At 39.6% G+C, this 23,167-nt stretch overlaps 1 protein-coding gene across 17 annotated transcripts in view; it reads right to left on the reverse strand.

The window, feature by feature from the left end:
* Mpdz (multiple PDZ domain crumbs cell polarity complex component) overlaps nt 1–23,167 on the reverse strand; it is a 162,332-nt gene that overhangs the window by 24,448 nt on the left and 114,717 nt on the right. For 8 of the 17 annotated variants that reach the window (XM_037202689.1, XM_037202680.1, XM_037202686.1 and 5 more), the window contains 9 exons: nt 16,823–17,000; nt 13,885–13,995; nt 9,932–10,030; nt 9,132–9,203; nt 6,668–6,830; nt 4,721–4,917; nt 3,571–3,662; nt 3,255–3,345; nt 593–670 (listed from right to left, as the gene is read on the reverse strand). In XM_037202689.1, coding sequence (XP_037058584.1) covers nt 593–670; nt 3,255–3,345; nt 3,571–3,662; nt 4,721–4,917; nt 6,668–6,830; nt 9,132–9,203; nt 9,932–10,030; nt 13,885–13,995; nt 16,823–17,000 — 1,081 coding nt within the window. The remainder of the gene's footprint in view (nt 1–592; nt 671–3,254; nt 3,346–3,570; nt 3,663–4,720; nt 4,918–6,667; nt 6,831–9,131; nt 9,204–9,931; nt 10,031–13,884; nt 13,996–16,822; nt 17,001–23,167) is intronic. The other 9 variants (XM_037202687.1, XM_037202685.1, XM_037202690.1 and 6 more) reach the window with 3 other exon arrangements.

Below are 23,167 nucleotides of genomic sequence, written 5' to 3' on the forward strand. Positions count from 1 at the left end.
CTACACAGGGCCTTCTGCCTTACCTTGCTCCCTTCACCTCCTATGCCTGAGCCATTCCTCATATTCCCCAAATCCACTTGCTTTCTGTAGTAGGTGAAAACATGTGTTTCTTTTCAACAAAGCACGTCCATATTTGAACCTGAAAGTGAGACCTTTTCAGGGCAAACGCCTCACTAAGCACGAGCCTATCAGCTGAACTTCTAGTTATTTTAGCTTTCATGAACTTGTTTCTTCATTATTGTGTTCATTAAGCAGCATCACAGTAAATGAATCAAGGAGAGACTGCAAATTTCATCCTCTTGAGTAACACCAAAATCAGGAAAAGCTGGGCCACAGTAAAGGACCATCAGCACAGTAGTTCTCAGGCTTTACTGTGCATGCAGTCACAGTGGCTTACTAAAGCAGATTTCCAGGCCCACCCCAGAAGTCTTCACTCACAGGAAGCTCTGGGTGCATCCCAAAACCTGCATCTCTAACAAGACCCCAGATGGTACAGATGCTGCTCTCTAGAGACCATACTTCAGGGAGCCAGAGAACAGGACCAGTGTGTAAGGGTACTCAATCATTTAAGTCCCAGTCAAAGCTGATGTACCTTGGGAAGCTCCAGGTGATACACGTTTGTAAGTGAACTGAGGTCCACAGCTGCAGAAGTAGTAACACTTGGTTCCACCTGACAAAGAAAAGTGTCCAAAAGATAACTGTTAGGTATATATGTTTGTTTAAATGTAAGAACCACTGAATCAAAATTATTTCATGTTATTTACTTTAATATCTGATGGTAGTTACGGGTGTTTTATATTAAAATGCTTGGGAGGTGTAACTGGACAGGAATTGTTTTTGGAGCACAGCACACTCAGATGGCTTGGGTGTTTGCTTGGGTTTACTCCATAATGGAGCCCAGCAGCAGCCTGCTCTCTGACTGAAAGGGTGCCATGCATTCTTCTTTCTCCACAAGTTGTAATAGGTATTCAGAAATTATTAAATAGTTTAAAAACCATTAAGCTACAATATTTAAGGGGCATAGTTGGTGCAGTATGAAAATACACGTTTGCCAGCTGTAACTTTATAACTTACCTAACTTAGGTCCTATGAGGAAGCAGCCTGAAGAAGACTATCATTTCTTTACCCATCTTATACGTGGATAAGCCTCCTGCTCAAACCTGAAGGAGCAATGAATCCTGCCCTCACCACTGCTTCACCCCATGGTCCCTCTAATTCTAAGCTCTTCTGTCCCTGTCATCTTCTTTTATTGTTCGTAGACACAAATCCGAAGATTTCTCAATTCAAACAAAAACCACCGCCCACACGTAATTCTCTGTGACCCTCAAGCTGCTGTTCTCTTTCTTTGTGTCATTTGCTTTCCTATCATCACCCAGCTGTCGATTCAAGGGGCCTCTCTCGCTACTGTTCTTGGCCTTCCCTGCCGCACCTCCGGCTATGGGATCCACTTTGTTCTCCTCCTGCACAAGGGCCTACTGGCTCTTTCCCCCTTCGTAATTTCATTTTTACCTTCTTCCTTAGGGTTCACATCTCACAGTCTGCCCCTTGCTCTCTTCTCTTGCAATGTTCTTTGTAAGCCCGCATTTTCAGTCCCCAGGGCCAACAAATGCAATATGCTCTGTGGGGAGTTGTCTCTGAACTCCACACCACATATCTGAATGTACACTTTAGCAGCCTGGTCAATGATGCAAGCCGAAAAAGCCACAGCTCAAGCAGTCCGCAAACGTACACCACTCCCCAACAGAAAGCCTGAGGTAGCCCGTGGGATGGTTATGAAAATGTCAGCTCCTCCTTCGAAGGTTCACAGTTAGTGAAGTCCAGTATACATGGAAGAAAGCCTTGTACTTCCTTCAGTTTTAATCACCGTTTCATTCTTGACCCAAATCATCCAACTATTCAAGAAATGTCTATTAAATGAAAATTTCCCAACTCTTTTCTCAACGAGTCATTTGTGTGGGCATGAGTATTACTGGAGTGGGTCTAAAACCTCTGATGTGGCCTCTTCTTCCCTGTACTATGGGTCTTCATTGTATTTTCTCCTGAATTGCTTCTGTTTTTGTAATTCTTTGAACTTCATCTCTCTGCCCTGAGATGCCTAATAGTAAGATTTTGAAAATATAACTATCACTCATTTATGTGGAGGGCACATGGTCCTCATGCTCACAGATAAGGAATGTTGGGAAACCAGGAATGCTAAGCATGCAGACTTGTCTCTTCCATGGAAGGTAGCTGTATGCCTATTTTATGCCCAGAAAGCTGAGAGTGGATGTTGATAATAGCCTTGTAATCTGTGCTGTCTGTAGGGCCTGCCCAAAGCTGAATCCCACGCCCCCTCCAGACTATTGTTTATCCCAAATTCTTCTCCCGCTACACCTTTATCTTGAGTATTACTTCTCATTCAACAGAACCCATCCTTAAGGAAGATGTCGCATGTACTTTATAGCCCGGTGACCTCTATGCTATCTTGGTCCAAGGCTACACCAGATCCTAGGCCCTTGAGGTGAGCTATAAAACCCACGTCATGGTAGAAGTCACAAGAATTTTGCAAGAGTTTTGATGGAGTCACATTTAAGCTTTATTTTGTACATGGGGCTGAGATAACTATTATCAAGACATTTTTTTCCCCAAAATTGCACTGTACTTAAATATGTCTAAAATATACTGGCTGGGGTCAGACCCCAGAAGTTTGAACCAGCCCAGCTAAGTTGTGTTAAACTGGGTTTCCTTCTAGTCTCTCATAGTTCCTTTCTCTGGCAGCTTGCAGGTCCCTCACCCATTTAAAACAGAACTTTCATGATGATGGGAGTTTAAATGGATGGTCTTCCAGTGGTTCTCAAGGTCTGAGCACATCTCCTTTTTCAATGACCCTTTCCTGCACTCCACATCACTTCCCTCATACCATTCCTTAATGCTGTTGGCAATTTTCAGGTTAGGTAGTCATGGAGCGTGTGCTCTTCCTTAGCCTATGTATTCTATCCACAGCACTTCTGTCCTCTAATCCCCCACCATATTCTTCACATGTAACTTCTCCATAGTGTCTCTCCAGAGCAGGACAGACCACTCTTTCCCTCTTACTGCTGCGTAGGCAGGCTCTTCAGGTGCCTTTACAAAAGTCCTATGCTGTTTGGTGGTAGCAATCTGAACATTATGATCACAGCTTATCTTTGAATCCCTGTAATGTTCTATGATGGTTAGCTAAATTAATGAGGTGTACCAATCAAATCTTCCTAGTCAAACACACATATTACAGATACCTCCTTATTTTGAGAACCTTCTGAGAGAGAAGACAGAGGGTCTGCTGCATTTCCAGGACATACAGCCATCTGGTTAACTGCATCTTCATTTCTAAAACAACGTAAGAATGCATCAGTCCATCATATTATGATATCATTCCCATTCTTTATTTTGAAGAGTCATAAAGATTATTAGGAACAAATTCTCTAACCCCAAAGTCTTAGATCCCAGCTTAACATATATGTGTATGTGTGTATGTATGTATGTATATGAAAATAATTCAGAGGTAAAATACTAAGTATTTGGCAAACAAAACAAACAAACAAAAAAGCTCACCTGATAAAAATAATTTTTACTTTAGATGGAGCACATTTAATGATTGATGAAGCATTCTGATGACTTCTGCCATATAATATTTGGCCATTGATCTACGAGGAATAAGTATCATTAGTTGAACCTAAATCTCTTCATCACTTTAGCTTTTATCATCTTGTCTAGGTAATAAAAAGTGAATTGCTCTCTTTATCATATTATACAAATTTTTACTCTCCAGAATGCAAACCAAAATTTGGATGATGAATACAGAAGATCTCATGTTTAAAGATATCATTAAAGGGACACATATGAACTCTGATATCCCTGGGCAATTTGTAGAAACATGTTGACCAAAGGAGGAGAGAAGACAGTGCACTTCCTGACAGACAAGGGTTCTGCGGCTTGCAAAGACCACCTGGGTAAGCCCACTGTCACATCTCTCAATTGGTCTTAAGAAGCGTGTCTTGGGAAACAGGGAATTTAAATTCATGCCAGGGAGGCTCAGGGCACAGCAGCAGACTGTATGTAAGCAGCTCAACACTCTAGAGAAATGAATCTGCCTGCCCAGGTGTCCAGTCATTGAGGCACTGCGACCAGAGCTAGTCTAGACAGCAGAGAACCACAAATAAGTGGACGAGCACCGAGGCAGTGTGAAGTCACGCTGATCCTGCATCAGGAGGCAAGGGAAACGCCAAGTCTAAACACTATAAAGTATGGTCTGTAGAACTATTTTGTTTGGGCAGGCTTAGTTACTGCTTGCATTAGCCTTGGCCTCATCTCACCTCACCCCCAATACTTATTTCATTAGGGATTCAACCTCCAGAATGTCTACTGGGTCAGCATCATTACTGAGGAATGCTTGGTCATTTGGCATTTCAAAAACTCCTAATAAAAACAAAGCACACACACAAAAATGTTTTTGAAGTGTGATTTTTATTACTATCTTGGGGCAAAAACTGTTTCTGGTGCTGCAGAGTCATGACCTTTAATGTGAGTTAATGGGATACAAACTATGTTGTAGAGATTTGGTGCAGAGCCAAATTTGCTGCACTGCATCAATTTTATTAGGCAATGGATGGTTTTGTTAGTCACTCCACAGTGTCTGGGCAACTTTCTGAAAACTGTGTTGATGAAGCCAAGAGCAAATTCAAAACTGTCTACCAGCACCTACCTCTAGAAGCTCATCTGCAATCTGCAGTCGTCCGTCTCTTCCCGCTGCTCCAGTGGGATCAATCCCCACTATAAACACACTCATTCTGGTTCGGTCTTTGTTTCCAGCAAGACTTAAACCCAAACCGCTATGACCTTTCTCCAGTTCAATCATGTGGAGCTGGCCAGTCAGGGTTCCATAACGCTCTTGGATATTTTCTACAGGCAACAACAAATGCATTTATAGTTAATTGACAGCCAAATGCTTTACTACAAAAACTTACTTAGATTTATCTTAAGGGATATTATTTGCTTAAAAATGATTTCTTGGCAGTTAAAAGTTAGACAGACTGGCTGCCTAGGTTTGTTTTCCCAGAATAACTAACCTCAGGGAGATTTTGTCGTATTGAGGGTGTACATAGCATAATGTCAGACTAACCAGTTCACCTTGGTGGCACTGAGTCCAAGAGAAGTGATTCAAATTTATAAACTCTCAGAAGACTATGATTAAACCAGAGAAATCAATCGATCACTTGGAGAGGAGAACAGAGCTAAAGTACCCAGAATACATTTGTTTATGGACAGTGGAATCTTCTCCAACAGAAGAAAACCTGTACCATCATGCTGGGCAACTACTCAGAAGGAAGACAGTGGGCTTCCCTGGTGTACAGAGCCATCAGGCCAGACCAAGTCAATCTGCGAGTCCCAGCTTTAAGCAATCTGCCCTGACTACATGATACCAGATCTCTTGTTCAAGTTTGTCTACCCACTTCAGTCTGAGAGGGTATGGCCCCATGTAGGTGCCCAAAGCAAAAGCTCATGCCAGTGTCACCCGATAAGCCCAGCCCTGTTGCCTATGACAGTGAGTTATCTTAGGGGCCTGGCCTCAGTGAGCAAGTCAATCATCCCACAGGAGTAGCCATAAGTTCTGATTTTAAGCCATTATGTTTTGTGGTACCTGATTTCAGAAACAAACTACCTGTAAGATCAGATAATTGTGATTAAGTGATCACATTTGACAAGTCATCTCTTAGAAAAGTCCTACAGGGCTAGTGACCTACACTTATGTTGATTCGTTCCTACACTGGTTAAATAAACATCTCTGAAACCCTTTCACAATTAACCAGGGTAACTTTCACATTCTATGCTTTCTAAAGTATGTATACTGCATACTTCTTAAAGCAAATAATTAGGTTTTTAAAATACAGCTTTTTGAGTGCTGGAGAGATGGCTCCATGTTAAGAGCATTTGTTGCTCTTTCGAAGAACCCATGTTCAGTTCCCGGCACCTACCCCTAACTCCAGTCCCAGAGGATCTGAGGCCCTCTTAGGATCACCCAGGGCTCCAGCAACATATGTGGTGCATACACATACATGCAGTCAAATAAATCTAAAACAATTTTTTTAAATGAAACTTTAAAACTTGATGACACATTCATGACTTCTGGCTCAATTCTGAGATGGGGCACTGTGTCAGCATTCCACACATGCTACCTAATATAATATTAGTAGCCTGAGAGACCTGCATTCAAAACTTGAGACCACTTCCCAGATGCCCAAAGAGTTGATCTTAATAATTATAATGTTACCATTCTAGTACCCCAAGCACCAGGAACTCAGGGCATAATACTATGTCAATCAGATGCTACAAGGAGGAATCTAAGGCCTGTAATGGGCAGTGGTTGTTCAAGAGAGTTGATTCAGTACTGGATTCTGAGAGGTCCTCTTGACTGCTGTAATTCTCATATGAGAAGTAAGAGGGCTTTATGAGAAATGTGCATTTAATGTAAAGGAAGAATGTGATGTCATGCCTCAGGAATGCATGCTGGATTCAAGGAAAATAAACAGTAGTTTTCCCACATACAACTGCAGTATACATTATTAAAGCTGAAATATTTGTTCATACAAAACAAACCCAGAGCTATTTTAATACTTCTTACAATTAAGAGCATCACAAACAGACAACTTACTCCAGCTGTAACCAAACTCATCCTCTTTGTCTACATCTTCTGAGACTGTGATTGCAGATGGTTCTGCACAATCATTCCCCATTTCTGAGAACACTGCAGGGGAGGAGGGAGGAACATCACACAATGGAGCCTTCTCTGACTCTGATTCTGACTGGCTGGGTGCCTGTGGGAACAAGAAGAATTCAGTGGGCATGTGCAATCTCATGAGAACTTAAAGGAAAACAAATAAGAATATAATTCCAAAACCAAAGGCCAGCTCTAAAATGTTCTCCAAATAACAGAAAGCTTACGTGTGCATATAAGAAATGTTAGACAGGATTCAGGTATCAGAACACAATTCATTAAATTGTTATTGGCTAATGCATACAATGAATAATTCAATTTGAAGGCTTAAATGACCTAAGAGAGAAAATTGTTCAAATTTCCCTGTTTGGGGGAAAAAAAAAGTAAGGATATGTGTAAGACTTTATAGGTCATTCAAGTCTGTCAAAAAATAAACAAATCAATAGAAAGCAAATTAACAATGAACACATCTCTTAAAACTTATTAGTAGGAGCCATTGAGATGGCTGAGTAGGTAAAGGCACTTGGGAAAAGCCCAAAGGCCTGAGTTCAATACCTGGTTCATACAGTAAAAGGAAAGAACTGATTGCCACAAGCTGACTTATGACCTCCATATCCATGACATAGCTCTTACATGTGCACTCCCACATATCCATACCCACAAAATAAATAAATGTAATAATAACAGTATCAACACTTGACAATAAGACTCCACATGAAGACTCCTCTTTTTTTGTGGATCTGGGGACTGAACCCAGGATCCTACATATACTAGGTAAGTATTCTACTGAGTCGCACACCTAGTCCCACATGAACAATTCTTCGTTGCTACTTGAATCCAAAATTAGCACTACACACACAGGCTGTTTTCTCAGGACAGCCTGCTTGTTAACAAAGAGCCAGACTCAGATGTGTTGGGTTTGGATTTTAGATCACCTTCAACCTTTTATTGCCATAGTAGCTCACAATGGATCCTTTATACAAAGCCATATGTGACATGCCTGCTGTCACTTAGGACTACTGGTACTATTTCAAAACACGATTTGGTATAATCAGATTCTTAGATGAGTTACTATGTGGCAGCAGGTTAGAATTTGAAAGAACTATAAACTCTTAAGTTCTCCAGTTTATTACATTAAGTTTACAGATGAAGAACTAAGGCCAAGGAAGGGAAAATCTTGTTTAAAATCAGGTGCTAGACTTCTTTCTCTGTAGTTCTTTTCTGTTACTTTTACTTATTTAGGGTGATAGTGTGGGTGAGTGCACATGCCGCAGAGTGCATGTGGAGTACAGAAAGAGCTTGCCAGAGCTGCTTCTTCCACCAGATGATTTCCAGGGGCTGAGATGCAGCCACTGGTCTTGGTGGCAGGCACCTTCAGTCACTAAGCCACCTTGCTGGCCATGTTTCTGTTCAGTTCTTACAACACTGCAGTTTGTATTAAGCCTTGCTGTCTTCTCCAGTTTCCACAGTTAAGACAGTACCTGTGTCTCAGGATCAGGGACATCAGGGATCAGGATTGATTAGCTGGTGCTAAGAATGCCGTGAAATATATCAACACTAGAACTTCATGCACTAAAGAAGATCCTTTTGCTAATTCAAAATGCACATAGTTTACTAGCAAGGCACAGGGCTGGCTGACAGATTCAGGGGTAAATGATTTTCAGGCACAGAATCTGCTGTACTGACAATGTTCCGTTTACACATCATTGGCCAAACAAATAAAAAGTTACAAGTGCCATGAAATCTCTGCTCTCTTCCAGAATGCTATACTATAAATCTCTCAAATAATATACAAATGAAAATGTACAAGCATACCAGAAACTTCACTAGATCCAACCAAAATTCAGACATCACAGTAAAGATGACAAGATATGCACTTATGAAGCTTTCTGGTTAAAAAAAAATCACTTCTCTGTATTATCAAAAAGTATTATTTGGCTAACATAAATTAATTCAGATTGATAGATGTATATTTTATAGTCCTTTCTACCTTTTTTGTTATTTTACTGAATAATGAAGAAAAAAAATTCTGCTAATCTCAAAACCTCTTCAGGATTACAGGCACAATACTTTCACACTGTGACTACACACCAAAACTGTACTCCAATCTAACTGACTAATCATAGAACTAATATTTGCCTTCTTCCTGGAGGGACAATTGAGTCTTCTATTTGCCTATATCAAAATAATGTTTGTTATTGACAAAATAATGGCTTGTTACTGACAATTCTTGAAATTTGTTAACAAATATATATATATTTTACAAAGGTCACTTAACTTCGTTGGCAAAAAACAAAAATGCAGTGGCAATCAGCCCCAGCCTGTGTGCAGAGTCAGGGAAAATGAACATGCACGTCACACAAAAACACACCCACTTTAAAAATGTCCCATGGAGACAAACCTTCAATGGTATGGGAGCAAAAGGGTCAGTGGGGGAACAAGGGAAGACGAGAGTACTTGAATGTTGTAGCTCCTATAGCAATAGAAAACATAGCCCTTCAGGTACAGCATCTTCTCTCATCCATGACACAGTAACATGGAAAATCCAATGAATAGTCATAAAGTGGTTTCTAAAAGAAAATTTTGACAGCTTCTCCCTTTCTATTACTGAATTGTGGTATAAAAGAAATTTTTATATAAATCTTTGTTTCAAATTTGCTTTTATGATTTCATTAGAATATGAGAATACCCAAGTATGACTGACAAGCATTTACATTTTCTGATCTGGCATTCATACAGACTTACTTTATGAATATTCAGGGAGTTTTGTCATGTACACACACACACACTCACACACAGATACACACAGATACATACACACAGACAGACACACACACACAATTATTTGCAGAGCTTCTATGATCATTTTGTTCATGTCAGAAGATGTTAAGGAAATTATATATAAAAAGTAGTTTATACAAATTGCAACAAAAATTTAAACATTAAAAAATTAAACCACACTAAAATGCAGAAAAACACTGGACTCTGCTTTTAAATTTCAAGTGAAAAAAAAAAAAAACCTAATATTCTCTGGCAGGACAAAGTACTTGGAAAGGACCTGCATGCCCACTCAGAAGACACAGTGGTTTGTCTTTGTTCTTCTGACTACATGTAATAAACAGTGAGCTGGGACAACAGCATAAATAATACCAACAGCAAACATTTGCAAAGGCAAGGACAAGACAATGGACGTTATCCAACCTTGTCAGTGGTGAGCTGCAGAGAGTCAGCAAATGGGTTAGTGCTGCTGAAGCTGTACTTAGGGTAAAGGTTGTGCGGCAAGGAAGGCAAAGGGGATTTCTAAAAGGAAACAGAAGATGGGCTGAAGGCACAAGAAATGTATTTAAAACAACCCAATCTCAGGACCAAAGTACTCACTGGCTTAGAGAGCTGCCTATGAGAAACCAAAGTCTGCCTGAGTAGTCAAAGCATGTTCTTCTTAAACAGTTCCTAATGGTTTGTTTCTAACGACCCAAGCCTACAGCCCAATCTAATCACTCCATAAAGAGAACCGGACCATCAAGCTGACTCACGTTTCTTCCATTTTCTCTATTGTGGAGTGAAATGCTTGTGTTCTTCCCTTGTCGCACACTAGCTTCTGATTCCTGAGCATCAATACTCTTGTTTCAGAAGGAAAGCCAGAACATGTTTTCCATTTACTTTTAGCCGTGAATGACATTACTTCTCAACAGTCTGTGTAGAACGCACAGTGAGCACTTACCTGCTAGCCTGTCAGTAACCTTCACTTCTTTACATTGTCCCCCATTAAGGAAACTGCGCTCTGACCAGCCAGTAGATGCTGATTTAGAACAATCACATTTTTAAACTTTAAAAGATGAAAACGAAAATGAACCACTACATAGTGTATTCTACTTTTTGTGGAGATTTGACAGAGATTCATATTTTAAAAAGAGGAAAGAAAAACTCTGACATCTCCCACATTACTGAAGAATTTACGCTTTGGATAATATTTAAAGTCTATGTTTAGAGTGTTTCTTCTAGATTTTTGTGACTTGCCTGTAGTAAGCCCCTAGCTAGGACTGTTAAAGCTGAATATACGTTAAAGACAGGAAGTCAGCCAAATAGAATTTAGCACGTTCATATTTAAAAAAAAAAAAGTAATTTCCTTAGCACAATAAATCCTTCCTTTCATACTCGCTATCTTTTCCTTCTATTGACTGTATCTTTCAAAGAAAATTGCAGACATTTAAAATTCATGTTGGCTCCAATTAAATGTTTGTGTTACTCTCTCTGCACAAGCCCTATTGCCGGGCGTGGAGTGGAGGGGCTGGTCACGTGACTCTACCCTGCATGGGAGAGCACGCTGGAGACACTGTCCTCCGGTGCCAGCGGCAATGCTTATGACACATCACCCTTTCAATCTGTGCTTCCTGCAATGTTTCTTCCCAAGAGGCAAGGCAGGAAAAGATATGGGTACAATGACATTTCTGCTCCTCTCAACTTCCTCCCTGCTTTTCAGTTTAAAATGTCAACTCCTGCTTTCCTCAAGAGGGGATTACAAGTGCCAAGAAACATGACCACTTAGTGAGATGGAAGAAATGACTGGGCAGTGGAAAACACCACAGGCCTACTCATGTGGGAAGAGGTTATTTCTGGTGATCATGCACGGCAGATCCAGGGCCTGTGTGTCCTTTGTAACTACGTAGAACAACGAAAACAGAACCATGATGACAAGAGATGGGATTCTGAGATTTTTCTAGTTTTCATTTTTCTTTGGACTTTACATGATTTCAATTTGGCACTGTCTGCATAGTAGGAGGTCCAGAGGAGGGGCAGTGTACATGGGATGGTAGGTCACTTCTATCAATAGGAACAGTTATGAAACTGATCCTTTCTTTAAAAAAAAAATCAAGTCCTTAGGACAATCAAAGGAAGAAACATTATAACTGAGGGGACACTAAAACTGTAAGTTCTCATCCCTGAATAGACAAAGAACAGAGAGACAGACAGACTGCCTTCTCAACTGTGTAAGATTTTCCAGAAGCTTTATCTTCTTCTCACAAAGAAAACTTTGTCTCACGGGGATTCTTTGGTAAGTACATTGGTGGTGTTTTTCCTTTAGCTAACCAGAGGCCTGATTACTTCCATTTGGAAGTAAATCACCACTAACAAAGAATACCTCATTTTAAATGCAAAATTAATTCTAGTTTCCCAAAGCAAAATGTGTCTAACTTGACTAAACATGTCATTTCTAAGCGAGATTTATCCTGGAATAATTGCTATAAAATTAGGTGTCATTATGCCTCAAATAAAAAAAAATAGGAATATTTTCCAGGTGTATGAGACAATATCTTTCCAGCTCATTAGAAAATGTGATTGGCATTGAAAGAAATGTTTGTAGTTTAAGTGTTCAAAGTAATATTAAGAATCACTATTCAGCAGTTTATAATATTATCCTAAATGATATGAGTTAGAAATTAAAATAAAACAAAAAAAGAGAATAAACCCTCCCACACAAAAAATGGCTGTAACTCAACTTAAACAGCCATTTACAATATTACCATGCTGTGTCTATGTTTAACACAACAAATGTTAACAAATGTATGAAGATTTGTAGTTATTTAAACAAACTGAATAGCATTTGCAAAGAATGCAGCATGAGGCAGCCCTATCATTTGGCAGATTTTCTATCTGAATGGATAATTATTACCTAACAATAAACAACTGAATGGTTAAGAACTGCAGATGTGAAGAGAACTGCTTATATTAAGAACCACTCCATCCATTTCACACTGTGAACCCCAAACCAGAGCCACACCTGTCGACAATAAGGAGATGGACCAGTAACACGAACCTGGGCTCTATAATCGGGAGTCCAGAAGGCTCATTTCGTTCATCTCACTGATCTCACAGGGTACCTGCCACTTTCCTTCCATCATTTCAGTATTAATATCAGAAATTCTTAATTTTACAGGTTAAAGTTCAATGTATTTTGCATATAACACCCCATATTTTAAGTTTCACATGATGCCTGGCTTTACTGCCCTTACATGTACTATAAACACTTTTCTTTCAAAGCCAAGCAACCCTAGACCTGCCAGCGAACAGAGGTCAGGGGAACAGGTGCACAAATTTTATATTCCAAAAGCAGCATCTCATGGAGCTTCAGGAGCACGAGGAATCTTGGGAAATTAGTATTAAGAAAACTCCACTCTGAGGGTACATAGATGTCTCTGAATAACAGTATTGGTGTATGTGGAACAAATTTCTTAATAACTACTGTATATGAAGAGACTTTTCAGTGAGACATAAAGGAGGAATCCAAAACATTGAACTATCAGCAAAATGTTCACCTATAGCATCATTAGGGCATATCAAATATGCTAAGTTGCAGTTTGTATCCTTTCTAGCCATAATAGCCAGTGATACACTCATACATTCTTAAAATTTATTTTCATCTTTATTTCATTGCTAGGTACTACCAGTAGCATCAAATTTGAAATCTTCCTGTCTCGGCCTCTGGACAGCTGGGATTGCAGGAACAAAACACCATGACTGGTTCTTAAATAAATGTTTAAACTGTTTTAACAATGATAGCAGAAGGGTTAAATGGGCTGGTAGGTTTCTGTCTCCAAGGATCTGTGATGACCTGCATTCTGATTATATCTGAAAAAGAACTATGAAATTATATGGACATAAGGAGAATGTAGTCTATGAGAATTTGGTATCCAGTGGAATACACAAATACATTAAACATCTGATGTTGTGACTGCATAGGTAGGAGATTCTAGCTAAAGTATAAATTGAGGGGAAAAAATGAAGTCTTTATAGCTTCCAAGAGACTCAACTAAAAATGACTAAAAATAGACTAAAAAATATGTTTAATCTACATATCACATTCTATTCCTTTCAGTAATTTATTTTTTTTGAAATCAGAATGAACACTAGCAAGATATCAACTTGACATGGTGACAACTTAATTCTTTCACATATTTTGAAGACTTCATATATACAGTAGAAGAGATTTGCAGGGCAGCTCACTGTTTCAATACAGAAAAGGAAACCTTTTATAAACACCTTCTGAGACTTCAAAAACTGGTAGGTGCACATGCAGACAACTTGGTCCTTGCTACATTAGACTCCAAGTTGAGCACCATTTCAGTATGCCTACCTTGCCCTTTGTGTTCGCTTACCCTTGGTTTGTTTATAATGCTCTGTACCATAAATACTACAGGGTTGCCTGCTTTCCGAATGGCTTCCACAGCTTGTTCATGGCTTGCATCTCTGAGGTCCATGCCATCCACCTGCAATGGAAGGCCTCAGCTTAACATTTCAACAAGCTAGAAGAACAGAACAGCGATTTGGATCAGGAGTTCTGAAGCTCCTTTAGATCCTGAGAGATTTGTTTTGGTATCCAAAACAAAAGCAATTTTCAGGCTGCATACTTCTCATTCCTCCATGGATTTGTGGCACCTTATGTGGATACAGGTCTTCCAAAGACAACTGGAGTCATAATCAGTTGGAATGAGGGCTCTGAGTCTGTATTCTTCATTGCATAAGCTGCTCTTTTATGTTTATGAATCAATTTATAGATAAGCATCATTAAAGAAACAGTCTGGGGAGATGCATTCAGGGTCCCTTTCATCGAAGCCTGTGTGGTACTTCTAATTCTTCATAAAATGATTTACTTAGAACATGACAGGTGGGGGGAGAGTGATTATTCATGGGTTTCTCTTCAAAAAATTTAAAGAATAAACAAAATTGTAATATTCAGAAACGTGAGACTACTGTTAGGTTAGTTTTGCAAAAGAATCTGCAGATGAAACAGAATTTGGAAGCCAAGAAATTATGCTTGTTTGTAAGTTTCTTATATAAATAATTTGAAAAATGAAAGTCATTTTGTAATGCTTTGTGCATAATGATCAGCTCAGCTTATGCACTAGATGGTCAGGAAGGAAGAAAGAAAGAAAGAAAAAGGGTCTAATGTTAATCCTGCCAGATAACAGTAAATGCTGTCATTTCCAGTTACCAAGTAAAGCTCAGAGCAGACACAATCCTGTAGAAGAAAACCAATCATTAAGTCCTGACACAGAATTATATACATTTAGTTAAAAGCCCCTTTCAGGTTGACACTTTGGTGATATGACAATAATTTTTAACACATACTAAAATGGCCTTTAATGTTTCTAACAAGTCAATATTCATGCCTACTGTATGTCAACTAATATTGTTACTCAAGTCCCAAAGCAAGCACATTAGTTCAGGGCTGTTCTAGAATTCCAGGACTACAAGGGCCTAGGCTTCATATTTCCTGGAGAAACCCTGCACATCATGTCCTAAAGAAACCACCACTAACCTAAATGCAGGTATTTTGCAACACACACAAAACATTCTTTTCAATTAGAAAAAGATGTTTTAATTAATCTCGTTTAGTCTTTACTAATTTTAATTAATATTTAATTTTTTTTGTTTTGTTTTGTTTTTCGAGACAGGGTTTCTCTGTGTAGTTCTGGTGCCTGTCGCTTGTCTTGGATCTCGCTCTGTAGACCAGGCTGGCCTCGAACTCACAGAGATCTGCCTGTCTCTGCATCCCAAGTACTGGGATTAAAGGCATGTGCCACTACTGCCCGGCAATATTTAATTGTTTTAAAGGACATTTTAGGGACAAACTCTGGCCAATCATATCTAAAGATGATTATAAATAACTCTTATTTTTCTTTTTAGGCAAAAAGTATTTAATAGTTAAACTACGTAAAATAAACACCCTAGTAACAACTTAAAATTGAAACTTCAGACTATAAGAAAGAATTACATTAAAGAGGCTAGTGTATCATTTAATGAGAGTAGGCCAGTCTACCTTGTCATCTGTTCTTATAGATGGTCACAGGGAAAAGAAAAGCACAAGATGCCTGTTTCCTCTCAAATTTCAATCTCTCCTTTCCTCATGCTCAGAGAACAGACAAATGAATGAATGAGCTAGACAATACTAAGACTTTCTATTTTCACTTGACTGTTCTAGGGATCTAAACCCAGGACCTTGCATGCCCATACAGTGACCGTCCTGGCATTGAGCTAAATGCCTGGCCAAGTGTTCATTCTCAATTATGACTGCTATGCAATAAGCAACCTTCTAACCCAGGAAGGCACTGTAATGTGTAAGTCTTACTGACTGAGAAAATGGGACCATCACTTGTACAAGGAAACGCAATGTCTATGACAGTCATAGCATCTTCACTTATCAGTTACTCCTTTCCTTTCTCTCTGTAGGCTGGAAAAACTGGATCAGACACTTCTCAACATTTTAAATCTAACAGTGCCTAATCTGATTAGATAACTTTATTGTACTGCTCTGAGGTATTCTGGTTACTTCTCTGCTTCCTGCTGGCCAGGCAGGTCCAATGCCTGTCTACTGTGGATACTAGCTCCTAGCCCAGCCCCAAGAACATGGTAGCTGCTCTTGTATCATACACATCAGTAGATGCCTGTATGGCTCTACTGCACATAAGAACCCTGTGCAAGATATTAACATTTAATTATGGCTGGCATATGATTTGACTATATGTTTCTCTCTTACAAAGAACAAAGTGTTTGCCATGCATGTGCGTACACAGGGCCGTCTTGAGAAGGGGCACAGTACTGAGGAGGAGGCTCCTAGCTTTGTTGAAACATTCATTTAAAAAGTCATCAAGTTCACAGCATTGAAAAGTTGAGAAAAAAAAGACTCACTTGGAATAAAACCTCACTCAATAAAGTTTACATAGAAATGACTATAATACAGTATTCCTTGAAATAATATCTTCCTGGAAAACTTAGCTATGAGATGCACATTTTCCCTGTACATACACAATATTAAATATTTTAATTGTTCCCCCAAGATTTTTTTTTAAATTTATATTCCTTAGGACCAATGCTTTTAAAATTCATTGTCTGTATTTCTAAACACTCGTTTTTACATGACATACATAATTTGTCATCACATCCAAAAAAAAAAAAAAAAAAAAACCTGGATAAAAAGAAGAAAATCCTTGCCATTACAAACGTCTGACTAACACAGGGGCTAGGGCGGCAACTCCTTTGGTAAGAAAGTGAAAGAGGGAAAAGATCTTGAATAGAAAGCTCACTGGAGGTTACCTCAACTATTCTGTCGCCAGGCTTTAAGGTTCCGTTTTTGCCAGCTGGACTATCTTCAAGGACATGTTTGATGAAAATGCCCCTCATCACTTCTCCATTGCTCAGGCGGCTCCCCATCCCTCGGCCACCAACAATGCTGATGCCCAAGGACTTGCTTGGTTCTCTCCAAAGTTCCACCCTATTAAAAAAATAATAAAATTGTAAACTCCCAGAGAAAAACACAAAGGAAAAGCTTCCTGAACTTTTGAATGTCCTGTAAATGACTTAGTTATTGATGATGAAACACCATGACCTGACCAAGCAAGTTGGGGAAGAAAGGGTTTAGTTCAGCTAACAGTTCCATATCATCACCAAGGGATTAAAAACAGGAACTCAAACAAGGCAGGGCCCTGTAGGCAGAAGCTGGTGCAGAGGCCATGTGGGGGTGCTGCCCCAGCCTGCAGGGCTACAACGGGTACTCGACTACCCTAAGGAGGGAATGTAGGGACAGGAGATACAAAGGAAATACACCAAGTCTAGATTCTGATCAAGGTGCAACTTTATTTCTCTCCAGGAGGGTTTATATAGTTCCTGCAGGGTGGGGGGAGCAAGAAGCTGTCATCTGCATAAGGTGGGGCAAGCTAACAGGATGTTTGTATAGGATGTTTACAGGGTGAAAGGGTCAAGGGCTCTGACTCAATGTCCTATTGCTAGGCAACCTGACTGTAAGATAATCTAGTTCCCTGTCTTATGGGGGTCTATATTTTTCCACTAACCAGAGAGTCTATCCTTGTCCCTGACAGGGTGCTTTTACTGGCTTGTTCCTTCTGGATTGCTCAGCCTGCTTTCTTATAGAAACCGGGACCATCAGCCCAGGGACGCCACTACCTACAACGTGCTGGGCCTAGCCCATTGGACACTAATTAAGAAAATGCCTTCATCTGGATCTTATGGGGGCATTTTCTCAATTGAGACTCCCTCCTCTCTCATGATTCTAGCTTATGTCAAATTGACATAAAACTAGCCAGTACAGATACCAAGAACACAGGCAATAAAAAGATACAGACAAATTGGACTTCATTAAAATGAGAGGCAAAAGAGGTAACTTACAGAAAGAAAACAATATTTGGAATCACATCCGATAAGGAATTAATATCCGGAATGTATGAATGAAGTTTCTAAAATTCAGTTACCAAAAACCCAAACAACTAGATCAAAAATTAAGTAAGAGATTGAATAAAAATTTAGCTACAGGCTTATAAATGGTTTGTAAACACATGAAACAATGATTATCATCTGTAGAGACACAATCAGTACCCAAGAATACATTACCTCATACCCATTAGGATGAAAATTATTAACAAAACAGAATAACAATAACTAGTGTCTATGAGAATGGAGAGAAACTGGAGCTCTATGCATTGCTGGTGTGAATGTGACAGGTACAGCCATAACAGCAAATTAAAGATACAGCTATCATATGGGAACACAACCAAAAGAATACAAATCAGGGTCATGAAGAGATATTTTAAATACCTGTATCAGAAAAGCACCAGCCACAACAGTTAAGAGGTCTACTAGAAATGAAAAATAAGGGCTGGTGAGGGGGCTTGGTGCATCAAAATGCTGTCTGCACAATCCTGACACACCTAACTTTGTTCCCTGGAGTCCATAAAAGCCAAACGTGTTGGCTCACATCTGTAACCCCAGTACTCCTGTAAAGAGATGGGAGGCACTGAAGAACTACCCAGAAGCTCACAGACAGCTAGCCTGGCTTACACTGAGCAGCAGAAACTGGAGTGAGCTTGCCTCAAATTATTGGTAGGAGATAAACCAACTTCCAGAAGTTGTTCTCCAACCTGCCCATGCACCCACACTCATGCACACACCTGCCATACATACAATAGTAGATAATTTTAAAATTTAAAAATGAACAAACAAAATGATGCACAGCTTATTATGGAATTTTAATCTGTCTTAAAAAGGAAGGAAATGCTATATGTTTTAACATACACAAACAGTATACTATGCTATATAAAATTGGCCAGCTAAATGAAGTAAGAACAAATGCCTATGGTTGCACTCACAGAAGTCCAGGGGAGATGTATTCAGGGACAGGACATAGAATGGGTTTGCTCAGCTGGGAAGTGGATAAGGAGGTACTGTTCAATGAACACAGCCTTCGTTTTACAAGATGAAAATTCTTCTGTAGATGATGGCACTATATTTATATAGTAAAGGTTCTTAAAGCCTCTGAATCACACACTTAGAAATGGAATAATAAATATGTCTAATCACAATGGCACCCTAGTCATAAAAGATTAAATACGTTCCAAATTACATGTTTTGTTGGTATTGATATTGGACTCACATTCTAGGCTAAAGTGCAGGCCAGCAAAGAAGTGCCATTTTACAGGAGTGTTAATAATACAGACATTACATGATCAGGAGACTCAGCTACCACTGAACAGATGGCAGCTTCTAGGTTTAGCAGCCAAATCCAGGGAAAGAACACTTTTGCACACACTAATCAGAAGCTTGCCTCTGTGGGAGTCTTTCTTGCCAGAGCAGACCTGGTCATTAACAGTCAGGGCATGAAGGACAGATGCTGCAATGGTTCTATATGAAATGATCTTTCCAGCACCTCCCGAGATACCCTGAACTGCTTTGCACCTTCCACTCCAGGAAGCACAGCGGCTCCTTGCTGTTCTGTAAGTTGATTTCATATGCTACTAACCTTTCAGGCCTAGCTATTACAGGATCCATCCCCATCTACACAATAAACACAGAACTCACACAGAATAACTGCCAACAGCTAAAGAGTGAAGGATGGAGGGAGGCTGAGGATTTAGTTGGTAAAGTGACTGTTTGGTGTTTGCTAGCAAGCACTACAAAAGGAAAAAGAGGTAAGGATGGACTTACAGGACCATCCGGTGAAAAAGAGGAAGCAAGCACGAGGTGATTTTCAGTGAGGAAGAGGTTCAGGGTGTTGATAAGACCCTGCATCTATTCCAGACTTCATGGAATACAAGGATGTTGGACATTGAGGACAAGAAGACAGCATGGCTCAGTATGTCCTCAATGCTGACATTTGGGGTGTTTCAATGAGAGGAAAATAGGCCTGCTGCAAAGTGAACGAATTGGCAGAAAAAGAGGGCTAGTATATGGCAGCGGGTGGATCAGATGAGATGCACAACAGAAATATTTCTTCTTTGGTCAGGCAGGTTTTTTTTTTTTTTTCTTAACTGAATATATATAGTCTTAGAAAGTTGATCTGTTTAGTTGGAAGAATTATTTGTGAATAAGTAAGCTAAAATATCATTCAACATTTTCTCTCTAGATTATAAAAATAAAAAAAACATCCCTTTCTATTTTAACATTTATTTTTATTATATTTATCTATTTCATATTTTTATAATAATAACATATATTATTGTAGCTGTTTGTATGTATATGCACAAATGCACAAGTGTCAGTATGAGGAATACACGCATGTCTATGCAGATATGTATACCTGTATTTGCAAATGTGTCAGTGTGAAGTATACACATATATATGTGCAGATGTGCATGCCTGTGCCCATCAAGAGGGAAGAAAAGGGTCTTCAGCCCCACTTCAACATTTCTTGAATTCATTTTAACAGTAAATTGGTCACAGAAATTTAGCCAATGTATGTATACACAATAGAAGCCAGGTAGAACTCTTTTTTTTTTTTTTTTGGTTTTTCGAGACAGGGTTTCTCTGTGTAGCTTTGTTTCTCTGTGTAGTTTTGTGCCTTTCCTGGAACTCGCTTTGTAGACCAGGCCGGCCTTTGAACTCACAGAGATCCACCTGCCTCTGCCTCCCGAGTGCTGGGATTAAAGGCGTGTGCCACCATGGCCCGGCAAGTAGGATTCTTGAGCTCTTAAGAAAACTTCAAAAAGGAATGGCAGGAAATGTCCCCTAAGGCTGTTCATTGAAAAATAAGTGTTGATTTGTCTTGTTGACCATGTCCTTTGCTCTACAAAAGCTTCTCAGTTTCAAGAGGTCCCACTGATTGATTGTTTCTCTCAGTGTCTGTGCTACTGGTGTTATATTTAGGAAGTGATCTCCTATGCCAATGCATTCAAAACTACTTCCTACTTTCTCTTCTATAAGGTTCAGAGTAACTGGATTTATGTTGAGGTCTTTGATCCACTTGGACTTAAGTTTTGTGCATCGTGACAGTTATGGATCTATTTGCAGCCTTCTACACATTGACATCCAGTTATGCCAGCACCATTTGTCAAAGAAGCTTTCTTTTTTCCATAGTACAGTTTTGGCTTCTTTGTCAAAAATTATATGTTCATAGGTGTGCGGATTAATGTCAGGGTCTTCAGTTTGATTCCATTGGTCCACATGTCGGTTTTTATGCTAGTACCAAGCTGTTTTTATTACTGTAGCTCTATAGTAGAGCTTGAGGTCAGGGATCATGATGCCTCCAGAGGTTGTTTTATTGTACAGGATTCTTTTCTCTATCCTGGGTTTTTTGTTTTTCCATATGAAGTGAGTATTATTCTTTCCAGGTCTGTAAAGAATTGTGTTGGTATTTTGATGGGGATTGCATTGAATCTGTAGATTGCTTTTGGTAAGATTGCCATTTTTACTATGTTAATCCTGCCTATCCATGAGCATGGGAGATCTTTCCATTTTCTGACATCTTCTTCAATTTCTTTTTTCAGGGAATTGTCATATAGGTCCTTTACTTGCTTAGAGTTACCCCAAGGTATTTTATGTCATTTGTGGCTATTTAAAGAGTGATGTATCTCTGATTTCCTTCTCAGCCTGTTTGTCAATTATATATAGGAGGGCTACTGATTTTTTTGAGTTCATCTTGTATCCTGCTATGTTGCTGAAGGTGTTTATAAGGTATAGGAGTTCTTTGGTCGAATTTTTTGGGATCACTCATGTATACTATCATGTCATCTGCAAATAGTAAAAGCTTGACTTCTTCCTTTCCAAGTTGTATCCCCCTTAATCTCCTTATGTTGTCTTATTGCTCTGGCTAGAACTTCAAGTACTATATTGAATAAGTATGGGGAGAGCGGACAGCCTTGCCTTGAGACAGCCTACAGAATGGGAAAAGATCTTCACCAACCCCACATCTGACAGAGGGCTGATATTCAGAATATATAAAGAACTCAAGAAATTAGACATCAAAATGCCCAACACTCCAATTAAGAAGTGGGGCTATAGAGCTAAACAGAGAATTCTCAACAGAGGAAGCTCAAATGGCTGAAAGATGTTTAAGGAATTGCTCAACATCCCTAATCATCAGGGAAATGCAAATCAAAATGACTCTGAGATATCACCTTACACCTGTCAGAATGGCTATGATCAAAAACACTGAAGACACCTTATGCTGGAGAGGATGTGGAGCAAGGGGAACTCTCCTTCACTGTTGGTGGGAATGCAAGCTTGTACAGCCACTTTAGAAATCAATATGGTGCTTTCTTAGAAAATTGGGAATCAATCTCCCCCAAGACCCAGCTATACCACTCTTGGGCATATTCCCAAGGAATGCTCAATCGTACCACAAGGCACATGGTCAGCTATGTTCATAGCAGCATTGTTTGTAATAGTCAGAACCTGGAAACAACCTAGATGCCCTTCAACCGAAGATGGATAAATAAAATGTGGTACAAATACACAATGGAGTACTACTCAGCAGAGAAAAACAATGACATCATGAGGTTTGCAGGCAAATGGATAGATCTAGAAAAAATCATTCTGAGTGAGGTAACCCAGACTCAGAAAAACAAACATGGTATGTACTCACTCATAGGAGGATACTAGATGTAAAACAAAGGATGACTAGATTGCTATTCACAACTCCAGGAAGGCTACCTAGAAAACAGGACCCTAAGTCAGACACAGGGATTGCCCAATGACAGAGAAATGGATGAGATCTAAATGAGCAAACTGGATGTGAGGGGGGTTAATGTAGGGCAAGTTTTGAGGGAAAGAGAGAGTAGGGGAGCGGGAGATCCCAGCTGGATCAAGAATAGAAAGGGAGAACAAGGAAAACGAGACCATAATAAATGAAGACCCCATGGGAATAGGAAGAAGCAAAATGCTAGAGAGGTCCCCAGAAATCCACAAAAATACCTCCACAATAGCCTACTGGCAATGGTCAAGAGAAAGCCCGAACTGATCTACTCTGGTGATCAGATGGCCAAACACCCTAACTGTCATGCTAGAACTTTCATCCAATGACTGATGGAAGTGGATGCAGAGATCCACTGCCATGCCCCTGGTGGAGCTCCAGGAGTCCAATTGGCGAGAAAGAGGAGGGATTGTATGAGCGAGAATTGATGAGACTATGAATGGAAAAAGCACAGGGACATA

The sequence above is a fragment of the Peromyscus leucopus genome, chromosome 2 (assembly GCF_004664715.2).
Source record: "Peromyscus leucopus breed LL Stock chromosome 2, UCI_PerLeu_2.1, whole genome shotgun sequence".
In the NCBI taxonomy this organism is placed as follows: Eukaryota; Metazoa; Chordata; class Mammalia; order Rodentia; family Cricetidae; genus Peromyscus; species Peromyscus leucopus.